General features: G+C 48.9%; 1 protein-coding gene across 1 annotated transcript in view; it reads left to right on the top strand.

Annotated features, from left to right (window-relative positions):
• SFXN5 (sideroflexin 5) overlaps positions 1-22121 on the top strand; it is a 195109-nt gene that overhangs the window by 41027 nt on the left and 131961 nt on the right. Inside the window, exons 4-7 of the mRNA XM_083189303.1 lie at positions 7016-7042; positions 15771-15825; positions 17030-17055; positions 21070-21123. Of these exons, the coding sequence (XP_083045429.1) occupies positions 7016-7042; positions 15771-15825; positions 17030-17055; positions 21070-21123 (162 nt within the window). The remainder of the gene's footprint in view (positions 1-7015; positions 7043-15770; positions 15826-17029; positions 17056-21069; positions 21124-22121) is intronic.

The raw sequence follows: 22121 nt of genomic DNA, 5'->3' as shown, positions 1-22121 counted from the left end.
CTCACTGACACACTTCCCAGGTCACCACGCAGACACACAGGTGTACTCATTACGCACTGACACACTTCCCACGTCACCACGCAGACACAAAAGTGTACTCATTACTCACTGACACTTCCCAGGTCACCACGCAGACACACAGGTGTACTCATTAGTCACTGTCACTTCCCAGGTCACCGCGCAGACACACAGGTGTGCTCATTACTCACTAACATAATTCCCACGTCACCACGCAGACACAAAAGTGTACCCATTACTCACTGACACTTCCCAGGTCACCGCGCAGACACACAGGTGTACTCATTACTCACTGACACTTCCCAGGTCACCGCGCAGACACACAGGTGTACTCATTACTCACTGACACACTTCCCAGGTCAACACGCAGACACACAGGTGTACTCATTACTCACTGTCACTTCCCAGGTCACCGCGCAGACACACAGGTGTACTCATTACTCACTGTCACTTCCCAGGTCACCGCGCAGACACACAGGTGTACTCATTACTCACTGACACACTTCCCAGGTCAACACGCAGACACACCACCAAAATCCCTAACCCAACACACCCCTTCCCGCCAACACCATCCGCCTCACCCAAAATTAAACACATTCATCCACAAATAACAAACATAATTCACATTAAAATATATTTATAATTTTAATGGGGCGCAGCCCCTTACGACGGTGTGAAGAGCGCCCGTAGGGCGCGATGAAACACCTAGTTGAATGATATTTCCACTGGTCACCACTTGTCACAGACTCAGAGTAGCCACAGACGTACTCGGTTCGAAAGAGGCATATCCGGGCCTGTTTCTGACATCATGCCCCCTCCCCTAAAATGCTTGGGCGCGCTTGTTTTTTCCCTGACACTCCCAGCATTTTTAATGTCACGCCTAGTGTTTCTCTTAGCACTCCCATGAAACGGCTGGTTACCGGCCCCAGACACCTTCTTCCTGTTAATCACCTTACGAATGGCTCGCAAATAGAAAAAGTAGCAGGGTTTCATTGCTGGAAGACGTTGCACATGCGCATTGCGGCCCATACTCATGCACAGTCAAATTTGCGGCTGTGCAAACCGTTCTGAATTGGCCCCATGGTGTGAGAAGGGGAATGGAGGCAGCAGGAAGCCACAGACTGAAAGTTATATAGTGGAAAGAGCAGGGTCCCTGTTAGGAGGTCAGTCATCTGTTAGTGAGGAGGGGAATGGAGGCAGCAGGAAGCCACAGACTGACAGTTATATAGTGGAAAGAGCAGGGTCCCTACAGCACAGATCTATGTTAGGAGATCAGTCATCTGTTAGTGAGGAGGGGAATGGCGGCAGCAGGAAGTCACAGACTAAAGGTCCCACCGAGAAGTCGCATAAGAATTTCCTTGAACCGCCCAAGAGTCTCCCGGGCCGCATGCAATGTATTGCATGCGGTCCTTTTGCATGCGCTATATCGCAATCCCACTCCCTGCTGTCCGTGTCGGAGGTTGGACCTGTAAGCAAGTCCGATCTATGCCTCCAATCCGATGCACACCGGACTGCACATCGGTTCGGATCCGATGTCAAACACATCCAATTTGGCCACTTTTCACCTGATTTTTTTGGCCGATCTGATGCAATCGGACGAAAAGCGTCCAGATGGGACAAGTGTACGGCCAGCTTATACAGTTTAAGCAGCAGGATTCTCCATCAGCTCAAACGTAGGCTCTGGCCTGTTGCTAGTGTCAAACGCATCTCTATAGAACAGCAATGACTAACCTTGACACTCCAGTTGTTGAACTGCACATCCCAGCATGCCCTGCATCAGTTTTAGCATGGCCAAATAGTAAAACTGTAGCAAGGCATGTTGGGATGTGTAGTTAAGGTTAGCCATCAAGGTTAGCCATCACTGCTATATAATTCAAGGTGGCTGGGAAGCACAATTGGGCAGTGTTCTAGTTCAGGGATTCTCAAACTCGGTCCTCAGGACCCCACACTTCACGTTCTCCAGATCGCCCGGAACGTGCACAGGTGCATTCATTACTCATTGACACATTTTAAAAGATCCACCGGTGGAGCTAAATTATTTCACCTGTGATTCTGTGAGGAGACCTGCAAAGCATGCACTGTGTGGGGTCCTGGGGACCGAGTTTCAGATCCTGTGTTCTAGTTATATGAATGGAGAAATGAAGGGGGATGAATAACAAGTTCTGTATAAAACAAATGATACGACAAGAGGAATAAATGCTGAAAAAGCAGAATGGTAACGAGTACAGAACCTGTGGTCCCAGGCATTGATGTCATACCAGGAAGGTCAGGGCTGCAGTATGATGAACAGTGAGCAGGACATTGGGTGGGATGAGCCAATGAGAATCTGGATGTCATTTACTTCACGTGCGTGCGGAAGTGCAGATATTATATTATCTAGAATTCAGTTGGCTCGGTGACATTTCCCACAAAGAGCTCACACACATGGGAAGTTTGTGTCAATATGTTTTCAGTTCTCAACCAATATGGCAGGGAGTATGTGTGGGAAATATATTTATAGGTTTGTATGTATTGCCAGAATGGTAATTCCTGTTTCTCTGAAATGATATCTCTCTGCCAGTCGGGGCCAGGGCTGTGCATGGGACGGTGTTATGTCGGGTACCATAGATCTGTGCCCGGCCCAGCGCTGTGCATTATGGCCCAATGAGTCAGGCATGTAAATAATAACTTGTGTAGCGCATGCCGTTATTTTTTTCTGCCCCAATTATTTACTCAGCGGAGCCCACACAGTGATGGCAGTGAGAGGCCCCGGTCTCTCCAGTGTGCCATGACTGACATGGTTATTTAAATGGTTTTGTCACAGGCCACTGCTATAATTAGCGTTCATTCTAGCACCCGCCATCTTTGAAAACCCATGCAGTTTCTGTTCCCAGCCTGGGGTGTCGCTGTCTGCTGTAGTGCTTCTAGCACAGTTTGGTCTGTATATCGGCACTAATATGCAAATCAGACCTGTGCTAGAAACACCACAGCTGACAGCGACCCCTCAGGCAGGGTACAGGAACTGCATGGATTTTCAAAGATGGCGGGTGCTAGAATGAACACTATATAATGAGAGAATAATTCCATGTATATGTTGTGTGTAACCTGTGATCAATGCGTCTTCATTCTGTAGATCTCACATTGAGGCAGATGTATTAAGCTTTAACATGAGATAAATGCAAGGGTGACAAGGAGAGATAAACGTCCAGCCAATCACCTGCTAACTGCCATGTTACAGCCTGTGTTTAAAAAAAGTCAGTAAGGAGCTGATTGGCTGGACGTTTATCTCTCCTCATCACCCTTGCATTTATCTCTTGTTAAGGCTTAATGCATCTGCCCCATTGTTTCCATACTCATGTGACCTATGAATAACTCCTGACATTACCCACAGAGGCTGGAGGAACGTGCCTACATAGTAATGGGCCCAGTATACAGACCATAGTATACATAGTATATGTATATGTATACAGCCCACAGGCCACTGAAATGGGAAGTAGCACTACTGCAGGATAGTGATGTCACTCCTGTAACATATCCCCTCTTCTCTCTCTCTCATTACTTAACCCCCTTCTACCCTTTTATCTCTGTCTCCTGCCTGCACCCATCACTCTCTTTCCCTTCTCTAACTCCAGTCCAGACCCTTGGTCGCTGATGAAAAGGGAGTCACTGAAGGAGAAAGTCGCTGGTCACAGGAGCATGCTCTTGTGACCAGTTTCTTTTTACCCTCTCTCCCTTTCTCCTCCTTCCTCTCTCTTTCTCTCCCTCCCACTCTATTTTCACCCTCTTCTCTCTCTCCCCTTCTCTCTCTCCCTCTACCTCTCTCTCTCTTCCTCTACCTCTCTCTCTTTTCTCTCCCCTTTCTCTCCCTCTCTCTCTCTCTCTCTCTCTCTCTCAGTGGGGTTTATTTACTAAGATGTGAGTTCTTTTAAAAATGCCCATAGCAACCAATCAGAATCTAATATTTATTTATTTAGCACCTTATAGAAGATAATAGATATAGGGCCAGATGCCCTAGCTTCAAAAAGTGATAAAGTGGAGAGTGATAAACTGCCAGCCAATCAGCTCCTAACTGTCATGTTACAGGGGGGAGTTGACAGATGACAGTTAGGATCCAAATGGCTGGTTGTTTATCACTCCACTTTATGAAGCTTAGTGTATCTGGCCTATAATCTGAATGGTTGCCCATAGCAATATCTCATCTTCAATAGGGTTCCCATCTAATTAAATAAACCCCATCCTCTTTCCCTTCTCTCTCTCCCTCTTTCTCTCCCCCTCTCATCCTCTCTTCTTTTTTCACTTCTCTCTCTTTCTCTCTCTCTCTCTCCCCCCACTTCTCTCTCTTTCTCTCTCTCTCTCCCCCCCACTTCTCTCTCTCTCTCTCTCTCTCTCTCTCTCCCACTTCCCCCTCTCTCTCCCACAGACATACATAGATCCCCATTCTCCATTGTCCCTTCTTTCATGTTTGCCCTGTAGACCTGTACAGACGAGGGGCGCTGTACCTACACACAGACAGCACATGGAACCTGAGCTGTACACGGACGGTACGCAGCGTCAGCAGTAATACAGCTCAGTCCGGCTCGTGTTCTGTGTTTATTGGACGTGTGAAGGGAATGGAGAGGATTCTCATTAATGTTGTCTTTATTCAATCATGAGAGCAGCGGGGTCCCACTCTGTAATCCCACTACCACAGAGGTTAAAGAGCTCCCACTACCCAGATAATGGCCTTCTTACCTCCCCGCTGACGGGTGAGTGGCCACATCACAGCGCCCGCTCCTCGTGTGACAGAGGCCTGAAGGTGACAGTTTCTGTATATCGGTAGACGTGATCATTATTTCTTACACCTAAATAAAGGCCCCGCTCCCCCCCAGCTCCCTGCTATTCTGCAGTGAATTGCTTCTGCCAGGCTGACCCGCTAATAATGGTATCTCTGTATCCATACAGAATGGGACACGAGCCTGAAGCATATGTATCATTGCTGCAAAGAGGTTCCAGGTCGTAAACTCTCACTTAGGGGGTCATTCAGATTGATTCAGTAAGCTACAAAGTTCACAGCTTACCGAGTCCCTGTAAAGCCGCCCCCTCGCATGTCCCCGCAGCAGGAGAAATCATTTCATGGTCGCCGGTTATCGAATGATTTCCCTACCTTCGCAAATATAACTTAGTTGAGACCAACTTCGATGGTCGAATGATTTTTCACCTGTATGCCCGCATGGGAATGCACGTGTAAAGGTGGCCATACACACGCAGATTTATCTGCAGATCTGTCTGGTTGGAACAAAAACATGGTTATGGATGAGAGCAAATGACAGTTGACCATTTGCTTGGAAATGCTGGAAAACTGCCAAACTGTCACTCATCCATAACCATGTTTTTGTTCCAACCAGCCAGATCTGAAGATAAATCTTACTAGTGTATGGGCACCTTAAGCGTACCTGTGCGGACATGCGCACGGCGACGGGCGTTTGCTCACCTGGCGGGCTGCGTTAACCACCTTGCTGAGCGTCAAATGTACACCGCTTAGGGATCCAACATGAATCAGGCCCCGAACACGATATGGGACGGGAAAAGTAGCACGCATTTATTTTTTGCTGCTTTTTTTATTTTATTTTTAACTCTCCATTTCCAAAAATGTTGCCGCAGAAGCCATCGCAATCCGGAGAACAACCGGAGTTGTTATTTCGAACTGTGATCTTCTCTTTGCCGGCACGTAAAACATGTATATATGTATATAAATACAGCGACAATTTATTTCCTGTTTATTTTGTGCGTCGATCTGTGTGACTGTAACCACAGAGCCACGGGAAGCGATGCTTTTATCTTACCCATCTTTCCCTGTAACAAAAGGTAGAAATACGTAGATGACCAAGTCCTTCTGTCTGGACAAAAACTAGGTTCACCGAAAAGTTATTCATCAAAACAGGAAGGAAATGCGGATGACGTGCGGATCCGCACCTCTTAGGTTGAGGACTTCATGCAACTACTGGATGATGTTGCTGTTCTGATTGGTGGGCATATGCATCAACGCTCGGAGAGAGATAAACTACCAACCAGTTAGGAGTGGGTCGGACGGTACTTCGGACCTGACTCATGCCTGAGCCATCACCGAAGGGTGATGCGCGGGTGCAAGCCATCAGTGCAAACAAAGATAGCGATGGAGAGCCATTGGCTGGCTGTTCACAAGGTGATTGACAGCCAAGGGGGGGTTATTTGTACGTGGCTCGACAGCGTTTTCTGGGCGGGCCGCCTAAAAGCGCAGGCGGGCCTGGCCATGGGGAGAGAGGGTCCCTGACGTCAGCCGTGACCGTTCCATGGTGAGTGATACCGAAATGTTTTCTCCCCTGTAAATGTATTTGTAGCCGTGCACAGGGGCGGGGCGAGACAGAGGCAGGGCGGCATTTACCAGGTCTGAATTAGGCTCTTTATCGCTCTCTCCAAGCACTGATATATAGATCTCAAATATGTTACAGATTGTTCCATGTATAGTGGATGATTTACTGGGGCAGATGTATTAAGCCTTAACAAGAGATAAGGAGAGATAAACATCCAGCCAATCACCTCCCAACTGCCATGTTACAGGCTGCGTTTGAAAAAGTCAGTAAGGAGCTGATTGGCTGGACGTTTATCTCTCCTTATCACACTTGCATTTATCTCTTGTTAAGGCTTAATACATCTGCCGCTTTGGGCCTTATCCTTGTTATAAGTGCTGTACTCTCCCATCAACCAGCACACACCCAGGCACAAGGGTTGTACCTCATACAGATACTTTGTGGGTTCGGAAAGTCGTCTCCTTGTTGGGGTGCATATTCTCTGTATTATCGGTGTGTGTGCCGGTAGAGTCTCTCTGCCTGCGGAAGTGCATCATTATAACAGTGGTGATTGGCTGTCAGGCGAGCTCTGGATGCAGCGGTGCCTGGAGGTGGTCATACAATAACTTTCTTCCTGATCCCGTTATAATATATGATGTTCTGCCTAATACACTAGATCATCGCAGCTCACCCTTACTGTTTTTGTTTTTCAGCTGTGGGCGGCTCAGAAGATTAAGCAGGTGAGACTTGTCTGATATCTCCTTATAGTGATTGGCATGTTGTTCTGTATATGTGCAGGTCGAGTCTCCTGTATCCGTAGACCCGTTATCCGAAATATTCCAAAAACCTTTATTTATTTTTTTTAGAATATTTTTTTTGTCCCCCCCGCCCCTTTTTTCATACACCAAGTCCCCCGATGTCCACTGCGGCCTTCAGGATCTTCTTCAGCGGTCCCAGGAGTGCATTGTGCCCGCAAACTCAAGCAATGCACTCCTGGGACAGCTGAAGAGGATCCAGGAGGCCTCTGTAAACGCCGGAGGACACTGTGGACGTTGTGGGACCATCAGGGAACCACCACGGGACCAGGAAAGTATTTAAAAACAAAAGTATTCCAAACACCATAAATATCCCCTATCCAAAATTTTCATGGTCCCGATCATTGTGGATAAGGGATACTTGACCTGTACTGTGCGGATAACTCTTTTTCTATGGGTTGGTGCAGTCACAAGGCACCATGGGCTCACCCAGCGCTCATTTTAGTACACACGTAGACATTGCTCAGTGCACAGCGGGTCTGGTTCAGAGATGGACAGAGTTGCTATTGCTGCTTACATGGAAGCACTAATATGGTAACGCAGCCGGTGGTGCCGCGCCTCCTGTGTTCATTCCTGATCCAAACCGTGTCCTAGTACACAGTATGAAATCATCTATGGGGGTTATACCCTGCTTCGGATGCTTCCACCTACTGAGTGTCCTCTGAACATTATCTTCTCTCCCTTTACCCTGCTACAGATCTCCCATACTCGGAATAAGTACACGTGGCACCATTAATGCAAAAATATACATGTATGGGTGCAGCGCAAATCATGCCCATCATTAAGGATAGCATAATTAATTATGTGTTAATTGGTGGCATCTTAAAAGCTACAAGAGCAGAGTTTGAGGAAAACAAGGGCTGGGTCTGGTGCCCGGCGATCTGCAGAGACTGTGGATAAGTTCTCAGAGCCATCTCCCGGCCGGGGACAGGTGTGTGTGTGTGGGGGGGGGGGGGGGGGGGGGGCTACCTGCTGGCTTCATTGCTGTGTCACCCCCCCCCCCCCCTCCACCTCAGTGATGCCCCCTACCGTCCTCCCCTCTATGATTCACACTTCAGAGCTGGGTGGTTGGGAAAGCAGTTGGCTTTTAGGGAACACATGCAGGTAAGATCTGCATATCAGGAGGTAAACACCTTCAGAATAGTAGAAGATAAATATAATGCAGATGCCTTAGGATAACAGAACCATAAGGGCTGACAATTTATGTGCATTATTGTGCTGTTCACTGCTAACATCTGCCACCTTTACCTTTGTGTGGAGGTGAGACCTGCACGTGCACTCTCTGGGAGCGTGCCAGGCCCAGCGGTTCATTCACCAGGGTGGAATTCTGCATCTGATGCTTATGCTAATGAGCACCTCGTGTACAATACAGAGGTTGCTGGGAAAATTGGAATGATGTCCGTGATAAGGACCTTCAGTCATTGTAACGGCATGCAGGAGGGAAGAGGATGTCATACACCAGGTATACTGTAGGGGGGGCAGAGGAGTACATACAACAGGTATACTGTAGGGGCATAGGCGAATCTAGGGGGTGGTCCGGGGGTGCACAGGACCACCCATTAGCCTATTTTGTAGCTGAGGGATGGGGCTTTTCAACGAGCCCAGCCCCGTGTCTCTAGCCCCCTGGGAACCGGAGATACTGCCAGGCAAAGCTGGAACGTTTTCCCTATAGGATAACATGGGACCCGCTAATTCCGACCCCCACCCAGTTCAACAGCTGCCAGTTCCCCCTTCGGCATCACTGAAGCTTGAGATTGATCTCAGTCGAACCCAAATCGCTGGGCCTTCAATCTGATACCAGGCTGGATCCATATGGGTTAAATGGTTCCAGGGATATTGAGGTTAAACCGTTTTTTTCATTTCTTAAATGTAATTTCATGACTGTTTATGTTCTTTGAGGGCAGATTTCTCTGGAACCAAACAGCCCAGTTTCACGGGACCAAAATCATTCGAAGCCAACTCAAAAGTTCATCAATATGATACTGGTCTCATGTAAATGGGTCAGTTGGTTCCGAAGATATAGCTGGTTGGTTAAAGGGGGTTAGGGAGAGGGGAATGGTTGTCTCTCCCCCTCACACCAGAAAATGCAGGGACTAGGCTGGTGTATAAGGGGTCAGCCTGGGAATGTCCCTGCATGATCCTGGGACCATATTCCCGGGTAAATCCCTGCATTTTCTGTTGTGAAAGGGGTATTATTTCGGTACTCTCTACCTAGAACGGCGCCCATCGCGGGCATCGCATGTACATCGCATGCCATTATAATGGCATGCAATGCGACCGATGCGATGCCCGCGATTTTACATTGAAATGCATGTTAAAATGTAAATCGCGTCGGTCGCATCGCATGCGATGCGACCGACGCGATTACCGCGTTTTTACATAGGAAACAATGTTAAATGGCCCAATTGACCCGATTTTACATAGGGAACAATGTTAAATGGCCCACAGACCCCAAATAGCCACGCTGAAGTGTGAAATGGCCCCCCCAATTGTTAACGCCACCCCACGATCAACCCGAAGCGTGGCGAGCGCAGCAAGCCCATGAGGGGCGGCGGTGCGCGTCCTCCGACCATTTCATACCCCCACTATCCACGTCGGCGTGGAGTTGAGAATAGAAAGTGTGGCGAGTGCAGCGAGCCACCGAGCCCGAAGCGTGGCGAGCGTACGCGGATACCTTCACAGGTATCTGCGTCCCCTCGCGGGCTTCACAGGTATGCGCGTCCCCTCGCGGGGCGCGCTGCGCTCACCACGCTTCGGGCTTGGTGGCTCGCTGCGCTCGCCACACTTTCTATTCTCAACTCCACGCCGACGTGGATAGTGGGGATATGAAAAGGTCGGAGGACGCGTACCGCCGCCCCTCGCTGCGCTCGCCACGCTTCGGGTTGACGTTGATCGTGGGGTGGTCATACACCGGGTATACTGTAGGGGGGAAGGAGGTCATACACCAGGTATACTGTAGGGGGGAAAGAAGGTCATACACCAGGTATACTGTAGGGCTGTGGGGGGGGAGGTCATAAACTAGGTATACTGTAGGGGGGGAAGGAGGTCATACACCAGGCATACTGTGGGGAGGGGGGAGGTTATACACCAGGTATACTGTGTGTGTGTGTGTGGGGGGGGGGGGGGGGGGTGTCATACACCAGGTATACTGTAGGGGGGGAAGAGGAGGTCATACACCAGGTATACTGTAGGAGGGAAGAGGAGGTCATAAACCAGGTATACTGTGGGGGGGGGGGGGGGGGGGGGGAGAGAGGAGGTCATACACCAGGTATACTGTGGGGGGGGGGGGGGGGGGGGGGGGGAGAAGGTCATACACCAGGTATACTGTGGGGGGGGGGGGGAGAGGAGGTCATACACCAGGTATACTGTAGGGGGGGAAATGGAAGTCATTCACCAGGTATACTGTGGGGGGGGGGGGGGGGGAGGTCATACACCAGGTATACTGTAGGAGGTAAGAGGAGGTCATATATCGGGTATACTATAGTTGGGAAAGGAGGTCATACACCAGGTCTACTGTAGGAGGGAAGAGGAGGTCATACACCAGGTATACTGTAGTAGAGGATTTAGATTTGGGGAGGATGTATATATTTGGTGCAGGTACTGTAGGGGAGGATGTATATATAGCACAGGTACTGTAGGGGAGGATGTATATATAGCACAGGTACTGTAGGGGAGGATGTATATATGGCGCATGTACTGTAGGGGATGATGTATACATGGTGCAGGTGCTGTAGGGGAGGATTTATATATAGCACAGGTACTGTAGGGGAGGATGTATATATGGCGCAGGTACTGTAGGGGAGGATGTATGTATGGCGCAGGTACTGTAGGGGAGGATGTATATATGGCGCAGGTACTGTAGGGGTGGATGTATATATAGCACAGGTACTGTAGGGGAGGATGTATATATAGCACAGGTACTGTAGGGGAGGATGTATATATGGCGCATGTACTGTAGGGGATGATGTATACATGGTGCAGGTGCTGTAGGGGAGGATTTATATATAGCACAGGTACTGTAGGGGAGGATGTATATATGGCGCAGGTACTGTAGGAGAGGATGTATATATGGTGCAGGTGATGTAGGGGAGGATTTATATATAGCACAGTTACTGTAGGGGAGGATGTATATATGGTGCAGGTGATGTAGGGGAGGATGTATATATGGTGCAGGTACTGTAGGGGAGGATGTATGTATGGCGCCTGTACTGTAGGGGAGGATGTATGTCGACCATAGCCATGTCAGTATTTTGCATGTGCCACTTAATCCTGGGGTTGCCGTGAATCGCGGGGGGGGGTGGTGGGGGATGTCCGCAAATCGTGGGAGGGGGGTCCGGGGGGGGGGGGGTGCCGCGAATTGCGGGAGGGGGGGTCACCGTGAATCGTGGGAGGGGGGGGGTCGCAGGGGGTGCCTCGAATCGCGGGGGTGGTGGCTGCCGTGAATCGCGGGGGGGTCGCAGGAGGGGGGGTGCCACAAATCACGCGGGGGGGGGGGGTTGGCCGCGAATCGCGGGAGGGGGGTCATGGGGGGGCCCGCGAATCGCGGGAGGGGGGCGCGAGGGGGGCGCTCACCTGATGGCTGTGGAGTAGCTGGGCAACATGGGGAGGCAGAGGGTGTCTGGCACTGTGAGCTCACTGGGCTGGTTCTCTGTCATATGAGTCAGAGGCTCCATCCAGCATTACAGACACTCACACACTTTGAGTGACAGATGTAGCCAAATATATAAGAGATGGTGCAGGTACTGTAGGGGAGGATGTATATATGGTGCCTGTACTGTAGGGGAGGATGTATATATGGCGCAGGTACTGTAGGGGAGGATATATATATGGTGCAGGTACTGTAGGGGAGGATGTATATATGGCGCATATACTGTAGGGGAGGATGTATATATGGTGCAGGTACTGTAGGGGAGGATGTATATATGGCGCAGGTACTGTAGGGGTGGATGTATATATGCCGCAGGTACTGTAGGGCAGGATGTATATATGGCGCAGTTACTGTAGGGGAGGATGTATATATGGCGCAGGTACTGTAGGGGAGGATGTATATATGGCGCAGGTACTGTAGGGGAGGATGTATATATGGCGCAGGTACTGTAGGGGAGGATGTATATATGGCGCAGGTACTGTAGGGGAGGATGTATATATGGCGCAGGTACTGTAGGGGAGGATGTATATATGGCGCAGGTACTGTAGGGGAGGATGTATATATGGCGCAGGTACTGTAGGGGAGGATGTATATATGGCGCAGGTACTGTAGGGGAGGATGTATATATGGCGCAGGTACTGTAGGGGAGGATGTATATATGGCGCAGGTACTGAAGGGGAGGATGTACATATTATGCAGGTACTGTAGGGGAGGATGTATGTATGGCGCCTGTACTGTAGGGGAGGATGTATATATGGCGCAGGTACTGTAGGGCAGGATGTATATATGGCGCAGGTACTGTAGGGGAGGATGTATATATGGCGCAGGTACTGTAGGGGAGGATGTATATATGGCGCAGGTACTGTAGGGGAGGATGTATATATGGCGCAGGTACTGTAGGGAGGATGTATATATAGCACAGGTACTGTAGGGGAGGATGTATATATGGCGCAGGTACTGTAGGGGAGGATGTATATATGGTGCAGGTGCTGTAGGGGAGGATGTATATATGGTGCAGGTGCTTTAGGGGAGGATGTATATATGACGCAGGTACTGTAGGGGAGGATGTATATATGGCGCAGGTACTGTAGGGGAGGATGTATATATGACGCAGGTACTGTAGGGGAGGATGTATATATGGCGCAGGTGCTGTAGGGGAGGATGTATATATGGCGCAGGTACTGTAGGGGAGGATGTATATATGGCGCAGGTACTGTAGGGGAGGATGTATATATGGCGCAGGTACTGTAGGGGAGGATGTATATATGACGCAGGTACTGTAGGGGAGGATGTATATATGGCGCAGGTGCTGTAGGGGAGGATGTATATATGGCGCAGGTGCTGTAGGGGAGGATGTATATATGGCGCAGGTACTGTAGGGGAGGATGTATATATGACGCAGGTACTGTAGGGGAGGATGTATATATGGCGCAGGTGCTGTAGGGGAGGATGTATATATGGCGCAGGTACTGTAGGGGAGGATGTATATATGGCGCAGGTACTGTAGGGGAGGATGTATATATGGCGCAGGTGCTGTAGGGGAGGATGTATATATGGCGCAGGTGCTGTAGGGCAGGATGTATATATGGTGCAGGTGATGTAGGGCAGGATGTATATATGGCGCAGGTACTGTAGGGGAGGATGTATATATGGTGCAGGTGCTGTAGGGGAGGATGTATATATGACGCAGGTACTGTAGGGGAGGATGTATATATGGCGCAGGTACTGTAGGGGAGGATGTATATATGACGCAGGTACTGTAGGGGAGGATGTATATATGGCGCAGGTGCTGTAGGGGAGGATGTATATATGGCGCAGGTACTGTAGGGGAGGATGTATATATGGCGCAGGTACTGTAGGGGAGGATGTATATATGGCGCAGGTGCTGTAGGGGAGGATGTATATATGGCGCAGGTGCTGTAGGGGAGGATGTATATATGACGCAGGTACTGTAGGGGAGGATGTATATATGGCGCAGGTACTGTAGGGCAGGATGTATATATGGCGCAGGTACTGTAGGGGAGGATGTATATATGGTGCAGGTGCTGTAGGGGAGGATGTATATATGACGCAGGTACTGTAGGGGAGGATGTATATATGGCGCAGGTACTGTAGGGGAGGATGTATATATGACGCAGGTACTGTAGGGGAGGATGTATATATGGCGCAGGTGCTGTAGGGGAGGATGTATATATGGCGCAGGTACTGTAGGGCAGGATGTATATATGGCGCAGGTACTGTAGGGGAGGATGTATATATGGCGCAGGTGCTGTAGGGGAGGATGTATATATGGCGCAGGTGCTGTAGGGGAGGATGTATATATGACGCAGGTACTGTAGGGGAGGATGTATATATGGCGCAGGTACTGTAGGGGAGGATGTATATATGACGCAGGTACTGTAGGGGAGGATGTATATATGGCGCAGGTGCTGTAGGGGAGGATGTATATATGGCGCAGGTACTGTAGGGGAGGATGTATATATGGCGCAGGTACTGTAGGGGAGGATGTATATATGGCGCAGGTGCTGTAGAGGAGGATGTTTAGGTGCCCATAAAACTGGGAGTTCCACCACTTCTGCCACATGCCCGCCTCCTGCCCGCCCATCCTGGAGTGAACGCACATTCTTAAATACGCGGATGCGCAAACCCCAAACATCGGCCATGGAAACCGAATTCGTCCCACTACGAGGGTATCTGAATCACCTCTATCAATGTACAATGTGATCCTGTCACCTGCATGTACCGTCCTCCAGGCGCAGGGACAGGTCCTCCAGAAGGAGCCCATCCCTGCGATGCGCTCAGCCGGAAGCCGGGTGGTCTGGGCATGCGCAGTTAGCGCTGACCCCCTGCCAACCCCGCTGCAGCAGTGCGGTGTGTCGCCCATAGGCTACAATGGGCTGTCTCAGAATGGCGATCGCCCAGGGATGCTATGCGCTGCTGACCAATGTTGATACTTCGGGCAGCTTCTCATCCCCCATAGAAACCTATAGGGGATGTGGCCGGCGATGCACCAGGGATAGGAGATTCATGCTGCGGTACCTCCTGATATATAAGGGTGATACTTAATATTTGCGGCTAACCCTCTCGGGATTGTAGCCGCAATTATTGATTGATAAATGGGCCCCTATATACTCCCTTGTGTATAGGCTTCTCTGTAAGCTTCCTATTCCGTCCTCAATTGTTATCTAGGTCCATTGCCCACAAACAGATGTCTCAATAAAGACCGCCCTCTAGTGGATGGACAGTGGCAGTGTGCAGTGAGAGGAAAGCCTTTGTTGTGGCAACAGACCATTTCCAATGGTTGCTTACTTAGCATTATGGGGGTGATTCAGAGTTGGTTTGCAAAGCACAACAAATGGACAAAATCATGTGCACTGCAGCCTGTTACATCAGCCCCACCTGCAGTGCAGCATGGTTTTGTTCAGTAGCAAACCAAATGTGCTTTGCAAATCAACCTGAATCGCCCTGCGATAGTCTGCAGATACTGACCACGTTTCAGTCCTTTCTATATAGTTTAATAGAACTTCTGTGATTGAAGAGGCAACGTGCTGGGAATTATTGCACACACCACGTGGTTGGCTTCATACCACGTACATTCATAATGTCGTCTCCCGATGCATCCACTCGTGGCTGGGCTCCTACCACCTCACCTTGTGGACATGCATGTGTTGTCTTTCACACAATAAGAAGGGAAGTCTCAGTTGTCCCCACTTCCGGCCCAAGTTAAAGGTATCTGCGGTTTAGAAGTTTTATAGGCAATAAGCCCCTCTGAATGTGGCTTCATTGATACAGTCATGTGTGTGAAGGACTCTGAGTTTCCGCGGTGGAGGCACTTACCCGCTGCTTCAGGGTGTAGAGATGGAGGCTTGTGGAGGCTGCGTATGGTTAATGTCATGTAAAGTATACGGTAGATAAGAGTTATGTAAAGTATAAATTACAATGTATTTTATAGAGCGTTCCGCTCGCCGCATTCACACCAGGCTGACTGGTTTCTCTCCACCTCAGGCCATCATCCACCCCGATACGAATGAGAAGATTTTCATGCCTTTCCGAATGTCAGGTACTGTACCTCTCGCTGATGCAGAATACAGCTGGGGGCGTCTGTAACGTGCTGCATACAGGCGGATTACGTAACTGTGTAAAGGTCAGCACATCGAAGGTTAAATCTAAAGAAAAACTGCAGCAGCTTTCGAAAACGGAATAAACATTTATATAACGGTTGTTCTGGTATACATCACATTGTATAAGAAGAGACAGAAATTCATAACACATGGTAATATTGTGTCTTAGCTCATGGTCACACCCCTGAGGACATCACATGTGCAATTCACAGCTCATGGCCACACCCCTGAGGACATCACATGGACACCTCACAACTCATGACCACGCCTCTAATGACATCACATGAGCACCTCACAACTCATGACCACACCTCTAATGACCTCACATGTACACCTCACAACTCATGGCCACACCCCTGAGGACATCACATGGACACCTCACAACTCATGACCACACCTCTAATGACATCACATGTGCACCTCACAACTCATGACCACATCTCTAATGACCTCACATGTACACCTCACAACTCATGGCCACACCCCTGAGGACATCACATGTGCACCTCACAACTCATGGTCACACCCCTGAAGACATCATATGTACACCTCAAAACTCATGGTCACACCCCTGAGGACATCACATGTGCACCTCACAACTCATGGTCACACCCCTGAGGACATCATATGTGCACCTCGCAACTCATGGCCACACCCCTGAGGACATCACATGTGCACCTCACAACTCACGGCCACACCTCTAATGATATCACATGCGCAAGTCATGGCCACATTACTGATTTCCTCACCTAATGTTCTTGTAGTTCTTTTCTTATTCTTATAAAGGAGACATTGGACAGTGCAGCACATTGAATGGGTCATTTTACAGACCATTTTCATGTAATGACATAGTAGAAGCTGTGATGTTTGTAATGTCTGCAAGCAGTGCGTGAATTCCTGATGATGTGCAGTTGTACAGCCCCATTTCCTGCCTATGTAATATTTTACAGTTTCCCATTTCCCATTTTTATGTTTCCCAGTTAAATTTGCAGGTAACAGGCAAATATTAGGTTTGCAGATGGCTTCCCTGTATACACCACAGTGGCAGCATTGGTTGGCGCCCCCTAGTGTGTGTATAATTATTGGCCGGTACAGAATATTCCATTTTACAGAACACTAATGATTCCTTTGTTTTATTTTCAGGTTATATTCCCTTTGGGACACCTATAGTAAGTATAAACCATCTGTCTCTCCCCAGGGTTCAGTTTAATAGAGTTATTTATACAGTATATCACACCAAAAGCCATCCAGCATGTTGGGTATATTGTCACATGGTCAACAGCTGCCATGTCAACACCACAATATTGACATGGTTCAATGCATCGACAGGCACCATGCTGACATCCTCAGAATGTTGACATGTTCACAGTGTTGTCATTTAGAATTACATCATGTGAAGTGTCGACATTTTCGGAATTCTAGTAGTCAGGGTGAGGCGCCACCGGGAAGTTTAGGGTAAGGTTGTGGGGTGAGGATAGACTTAGGCTGTAGGGTGAGGTTAGGATTTGGAACTAGGGGGAGTGTAAGGAGTAAGGATTACCGTTCATTCTAGGCGAGACATACTAACTAGCACCGCTGTCCGCTCGTCAGAGGACTGGGCTGGAAGTGCTGCACGGGTATAGATCATTGGATAGAAAGCAACTAGGTCGATATGAATGAAGGTCGACGGGGTCATTAGGTTGACAAGCATTAGGCAGACACGGGGAAGGTCGACAGTCAAAAGGTTGACATTCTGTTTTTTTACCTTTTTTTGTCCGGAAAGTCGACACAGTCGACATGGACACTGAGGTTTGGTCAGCTTTCTATCATGTTGACATATTCATATTAACAAGGTCACTGCCAACATGCTAAGCATACCGGCCTGCTGCTTGCTGACACTTCAACCAAGACGACATGTTCATTTCGACCTGTTTCATGTCTACATGAGATTTGTCGACAACATACCACCCCCACATTAGGGTGTTTAGTGTTCATTACCCTGCCGCTAATGCCCTTCAAAATTTAAATATGAGCCACTCCAACTGCCAGTGATTCCCAGCCTTAGATGTTCGGCAGTGTTTGGGGCGGCAGTGTTTGCCGATTCCGTATTTGAATTTTGGAGGCCCTCCTCTGGAACCGCCACTGCCTGCGACATGCGGTCTGTTTGGGAATTCCGACGAGCCTGCCTGTATTTTTAAAGCAGTCCTTTACTAGGCATAACTGGCCTGGTTTTGTCTTGTAAATGATTACCACATTAAAAATATGGGTACACTTATTCTGAGTAGAGGGGTAGTGCCTGTATTTTTTTTGGTGGGGGGAGGTTGATTTTTTTAATTCTTTTTTTGCACCCCATATTGCTAAATCAGCTACAAACGGGTCAGCCTTCTGCGTGCATGCAGACAGATACTTGACATAGTCGGGCAGATTATCACGTCAACATAAGGAAGTAAGCCGGCTGGCGCAGGAGAGACCTATTACGCTGACTGCGATGAAGTTCGCGTGAGTCACTCTATTTACACTCCATCCTGACAAATGCCGCTGACACTTGTGAGTCGTCTAAGTTGCTTCTCATTTCCTGAGGGATCTGTCACTGGACAGCTTTATGGCTGCTGTAGACAAGTAGCCTCATTAGTTTGCAGGCTTCCTTTTGAGCTGTCCTGGGCTGGGGGAACGACATTCCAAGAGCACATGAAATGATCCTCATTTAGCTGTAAACACAGAATTGCCTCCCAGCCAGAGCAGACAGGACACTTGTCCCTCCAGTGCGGGATGCCTTGTGCTGGGGATACAGCTGCATGCCTCCCGGGCATAAACTGACCTCCTTTAACCAGTCAGCCCATCACTCTTCCGCAAGATAATGTTTTCCCATCAATTGCTCTTCAATTGCTCTCATTTTCAAAGGGTGTTGAAGCTTCAAGACCACTTAATGACATAACTTCGGGCTGAAAGAGAAGTTGCACTTTGCCATATAACCTCTTCTCTAATGAGGAAGTTATTTCCCCCTAAGTATGATGTATTTTAAAGGGTAATTCCACCTTCAAACAACCGACACCCACTCGATATGTTTGCTCCCAACATCCATGTTTCCCAGTACAGCATGGAACCTGTGAGTGTCTGTACAGAAGACACACCAGTGCCCGGTCTCTCTGGGTGATATCTACACAGCCTTCAGACGGTCTCACCCCTGCCACTCCAACATCTCTACAGGCGTTCGCGGCTCTCGGATTAGCTGAAACCCCCGTTCTAAAGGCAGCTTCTTGTTGTCATAACACAAAGATTTATACAATTTAGTGCTTCGGTAACACTTGTCCTTCCCTCCCTCACTATGGGGGTATTTCTGGGTGATGGTATAAGAACATATGCACATTTCTTAGGCTGATAATGATCTTTACCACAGAAGATGTAATCACCCTTAACCCTTTAACCATCACCCACACCAAGCAGAGGCAGCCATTTTGCGCGCTTTGATAGTATTCACAATGGAACTAAAGATGATCATTGAAGCAGGAAGCACTAGGTGATGTCATCGGTTGCACTTTGTGTCTCAGTGATGTCACTATTCTCTAGTGGATTGATGGGCTTTATGTTGGTTCAGCTATCAAAATGGCTGATATCAGTATTACTTCTCAAATTGAGCAAAATGGCTTCCCCCTGACTGTATAGGAGACGGCTCCACAATATATACCTGAACAAAACATTAATCTGCCTTTGCTTGGACAATAGCTAACGTTGTTCCTGTGCTCCTCTCTAATTATACCTGTTCCAAATAAACTTTCACTACACTTGAAGTGGCAACTTCAAAGGGTGCAGTAGATTTATCTTTAGGCAGCGGAGCCAGGCTCACACGCCTGCAGGCCTAAGTGATTAGCACACCTTAACGTACTATCACAGAGTCCGTTGTGTATCAGATCTGTCGTACACACTGCTTGTTTGATGATTGTGAGATGTTTTGTGGTCTTATCACCTCACGGCCTGTAGGCCTTATGAACTGACCAGCACACATTCCATTTCTGTCACCAAGGGACGGCCCCAGGTTGCGGGCCTGTTCTGGCCCACTACTATCTTCATCTAGACTTACAGTCAGGAGTAGGTATGACCATCGATGATTCAAAATCATTGATGGTTTATGGCTAATGTTGAATACTTTTGCCATCGAGGGGGGGGAGAACCAAATGGTTCATTGATTGCACAGCAAAACCGGTGTCAGTTGACGGGACACATAGTTCCGCCCCTGACACCGCAAAGCCCGGCCCCTGTGTTGCCTATCCTGTTATTCTCCATCATTCAGAGCCACTGGTGGTGGAGATATAACTATTACTGTATCCAACGATACGCTCCACTGCACCACCAGGGGTTTATGGGTACGATGTATTGTCCTGCACCCTGCTGTTCATTCATTTGCAGATATTGGGGTAATTCAGGTTCTACTTCTTTATTTAGCGCCATCTAGAAGATAATAGAATCTAATTGGTTACTATGGGCAACTTCCCATCTTAGTCAATCTACCCCAGGGGTTCTTAAACTCAGTCATCAGGACCCCACATAGTTCACGTTTTCCAGGTCACCCGACAGGTGCACAGGTGCATTCATTACTCATTGACACATTTTAAAAGATCCAAAAGCTAAATTATTTCACCTGTGAAAGCAGACCTGCAATACATGTGTGGGGTCCTTAGGACCGAGTTTGAGAACCCGTGATCTACCCCATAGATTCTTTGACCATAATCTGTGGATTGTGTTGGATTTTCACAGTGCCTCCCTGACACCTCTCCCCGTTGCCTCCCTGACACCTCTCCCCGTTGCCTCCCTGACACCTCTCCCCAGTGCCTCCCTGGCACCTCTCCCCAGTGCCTCCCTGACACTTCTCCCCGTTGCCTCCCTGACACCTCTCCCCGTTGCCTCCCTGAAACCTCTCCCCGGGGCCTCCCTGACACCACTCCCCGGTGCCTCCCTGACACCTCTCCTCTGTGCCTCCCTGACACCTCTCCCCGGTGCCTCCCTGACGCCTCTCCCCGGTGCCTCCCTGACGCCTCTCCCCGGTACCTCCCTGACACCTCTCCCCGCAGCCTCACTGGTACCTCTCCCCGGTGCCTCCCTGACGCCTCTCCCCGGTGCCTCCCTGACACCTCTCCCCGGTGCCTCACTGGTACCTCTCCACCTCCAATGCATACAGCCAGCTCTGACCTTTCTCTTCTGTCCTGCAGGTTGTAGGTCTTCTGCTGCCAAATCAGACCCTGTCATCCACTATCTTCTGGCAGGTAAGTGACCTTCCCCGGGGGCAAACACAGGATCTGTAGTGGTGGTGGTGTGGGGTAGGTGGGGGCTATCCAAATGCTGTATTTCGGAACAAAGCGGACAAAAAAAAATGCAATAGCAATATATTAACATTATATATTAATGTAAAATTAAAAAGAGCTAAATAATATAAGATGTGCAATAATGTAAAAGTCATACATTTACCTTGTACCATCTTACCAAATGAGTACAGCACTTCATAAGGGAACTCTGCAAAGTAAAGCAATAAGAGAGAATACGAGGGGTCTGATTGGGGGCTCATACAGAAGCCGGATGGGTAGTCACCTGTAAGAGCAGTTGTGCCCCCTCACCCCTGCACTGTTATCAGAGCCCAGGTGTACCAGCCTGCACCTGATGTATGTCTGAGGGATCATTACACTTCAGGCCAGCACTACCTAGAACGTTGTCACTGAGCTTCACCCGTGTGACAAAGGCCCATGACAGGATAGTTATATGCCCATGAGCTGTACTTGTATACAGCCGGTTTATACATTTCCACAAGTCCTTATCCAGGTGACGCTGCGTGCACAGAAAAACACATCTGTAGGGTTTGCAGCTCTCAGGACGTCTCTTGTGTATAATGCCCTCTCACACATATTTGTTGTAATACTATAAAGGCTGCCAGTGCATGCTGGGACTTGTAGTTTCACACATGAATGATGGTGACACCTGGGCTACACCGCACATGCTGTGAGCAGGAGTGCGGATGATGGCGATTGCACACAATAAGACAACACATATACACATGAAAGAAAAGGTCCCCATATCTCTAATCAGACCCCAGTAGCTGGGTATAACTGGGGGTGTAGGCGAGCAGTGTGTATGTATGGATGGTTTGTCACAGGAGACGCTCAGACTGATAGAAGTGGGAAAGTGTCCCGGGGCAATCTGTGTCACAGAGACACATTTTCTGGGATAAATAAACAGGCCACTACTTTCTGATGTCTGCATCACTCGCTGC

This window comes from Crinia signifera, chromosome 1, assembly GCF_055691185.1.
Source record: "Crinia signifera chromosome 1, ASM5569118v1, whole genome shotgun sequence".
Lineage (NCBI taxonomy): Eukaryota > Metazoa > Chordata > Amphibia > Anura > Myobatrachidae > Crinia > Crinia signifera.
This window is presented reverse-complemented; position numbering and strand designations above follow the sequence as displayed.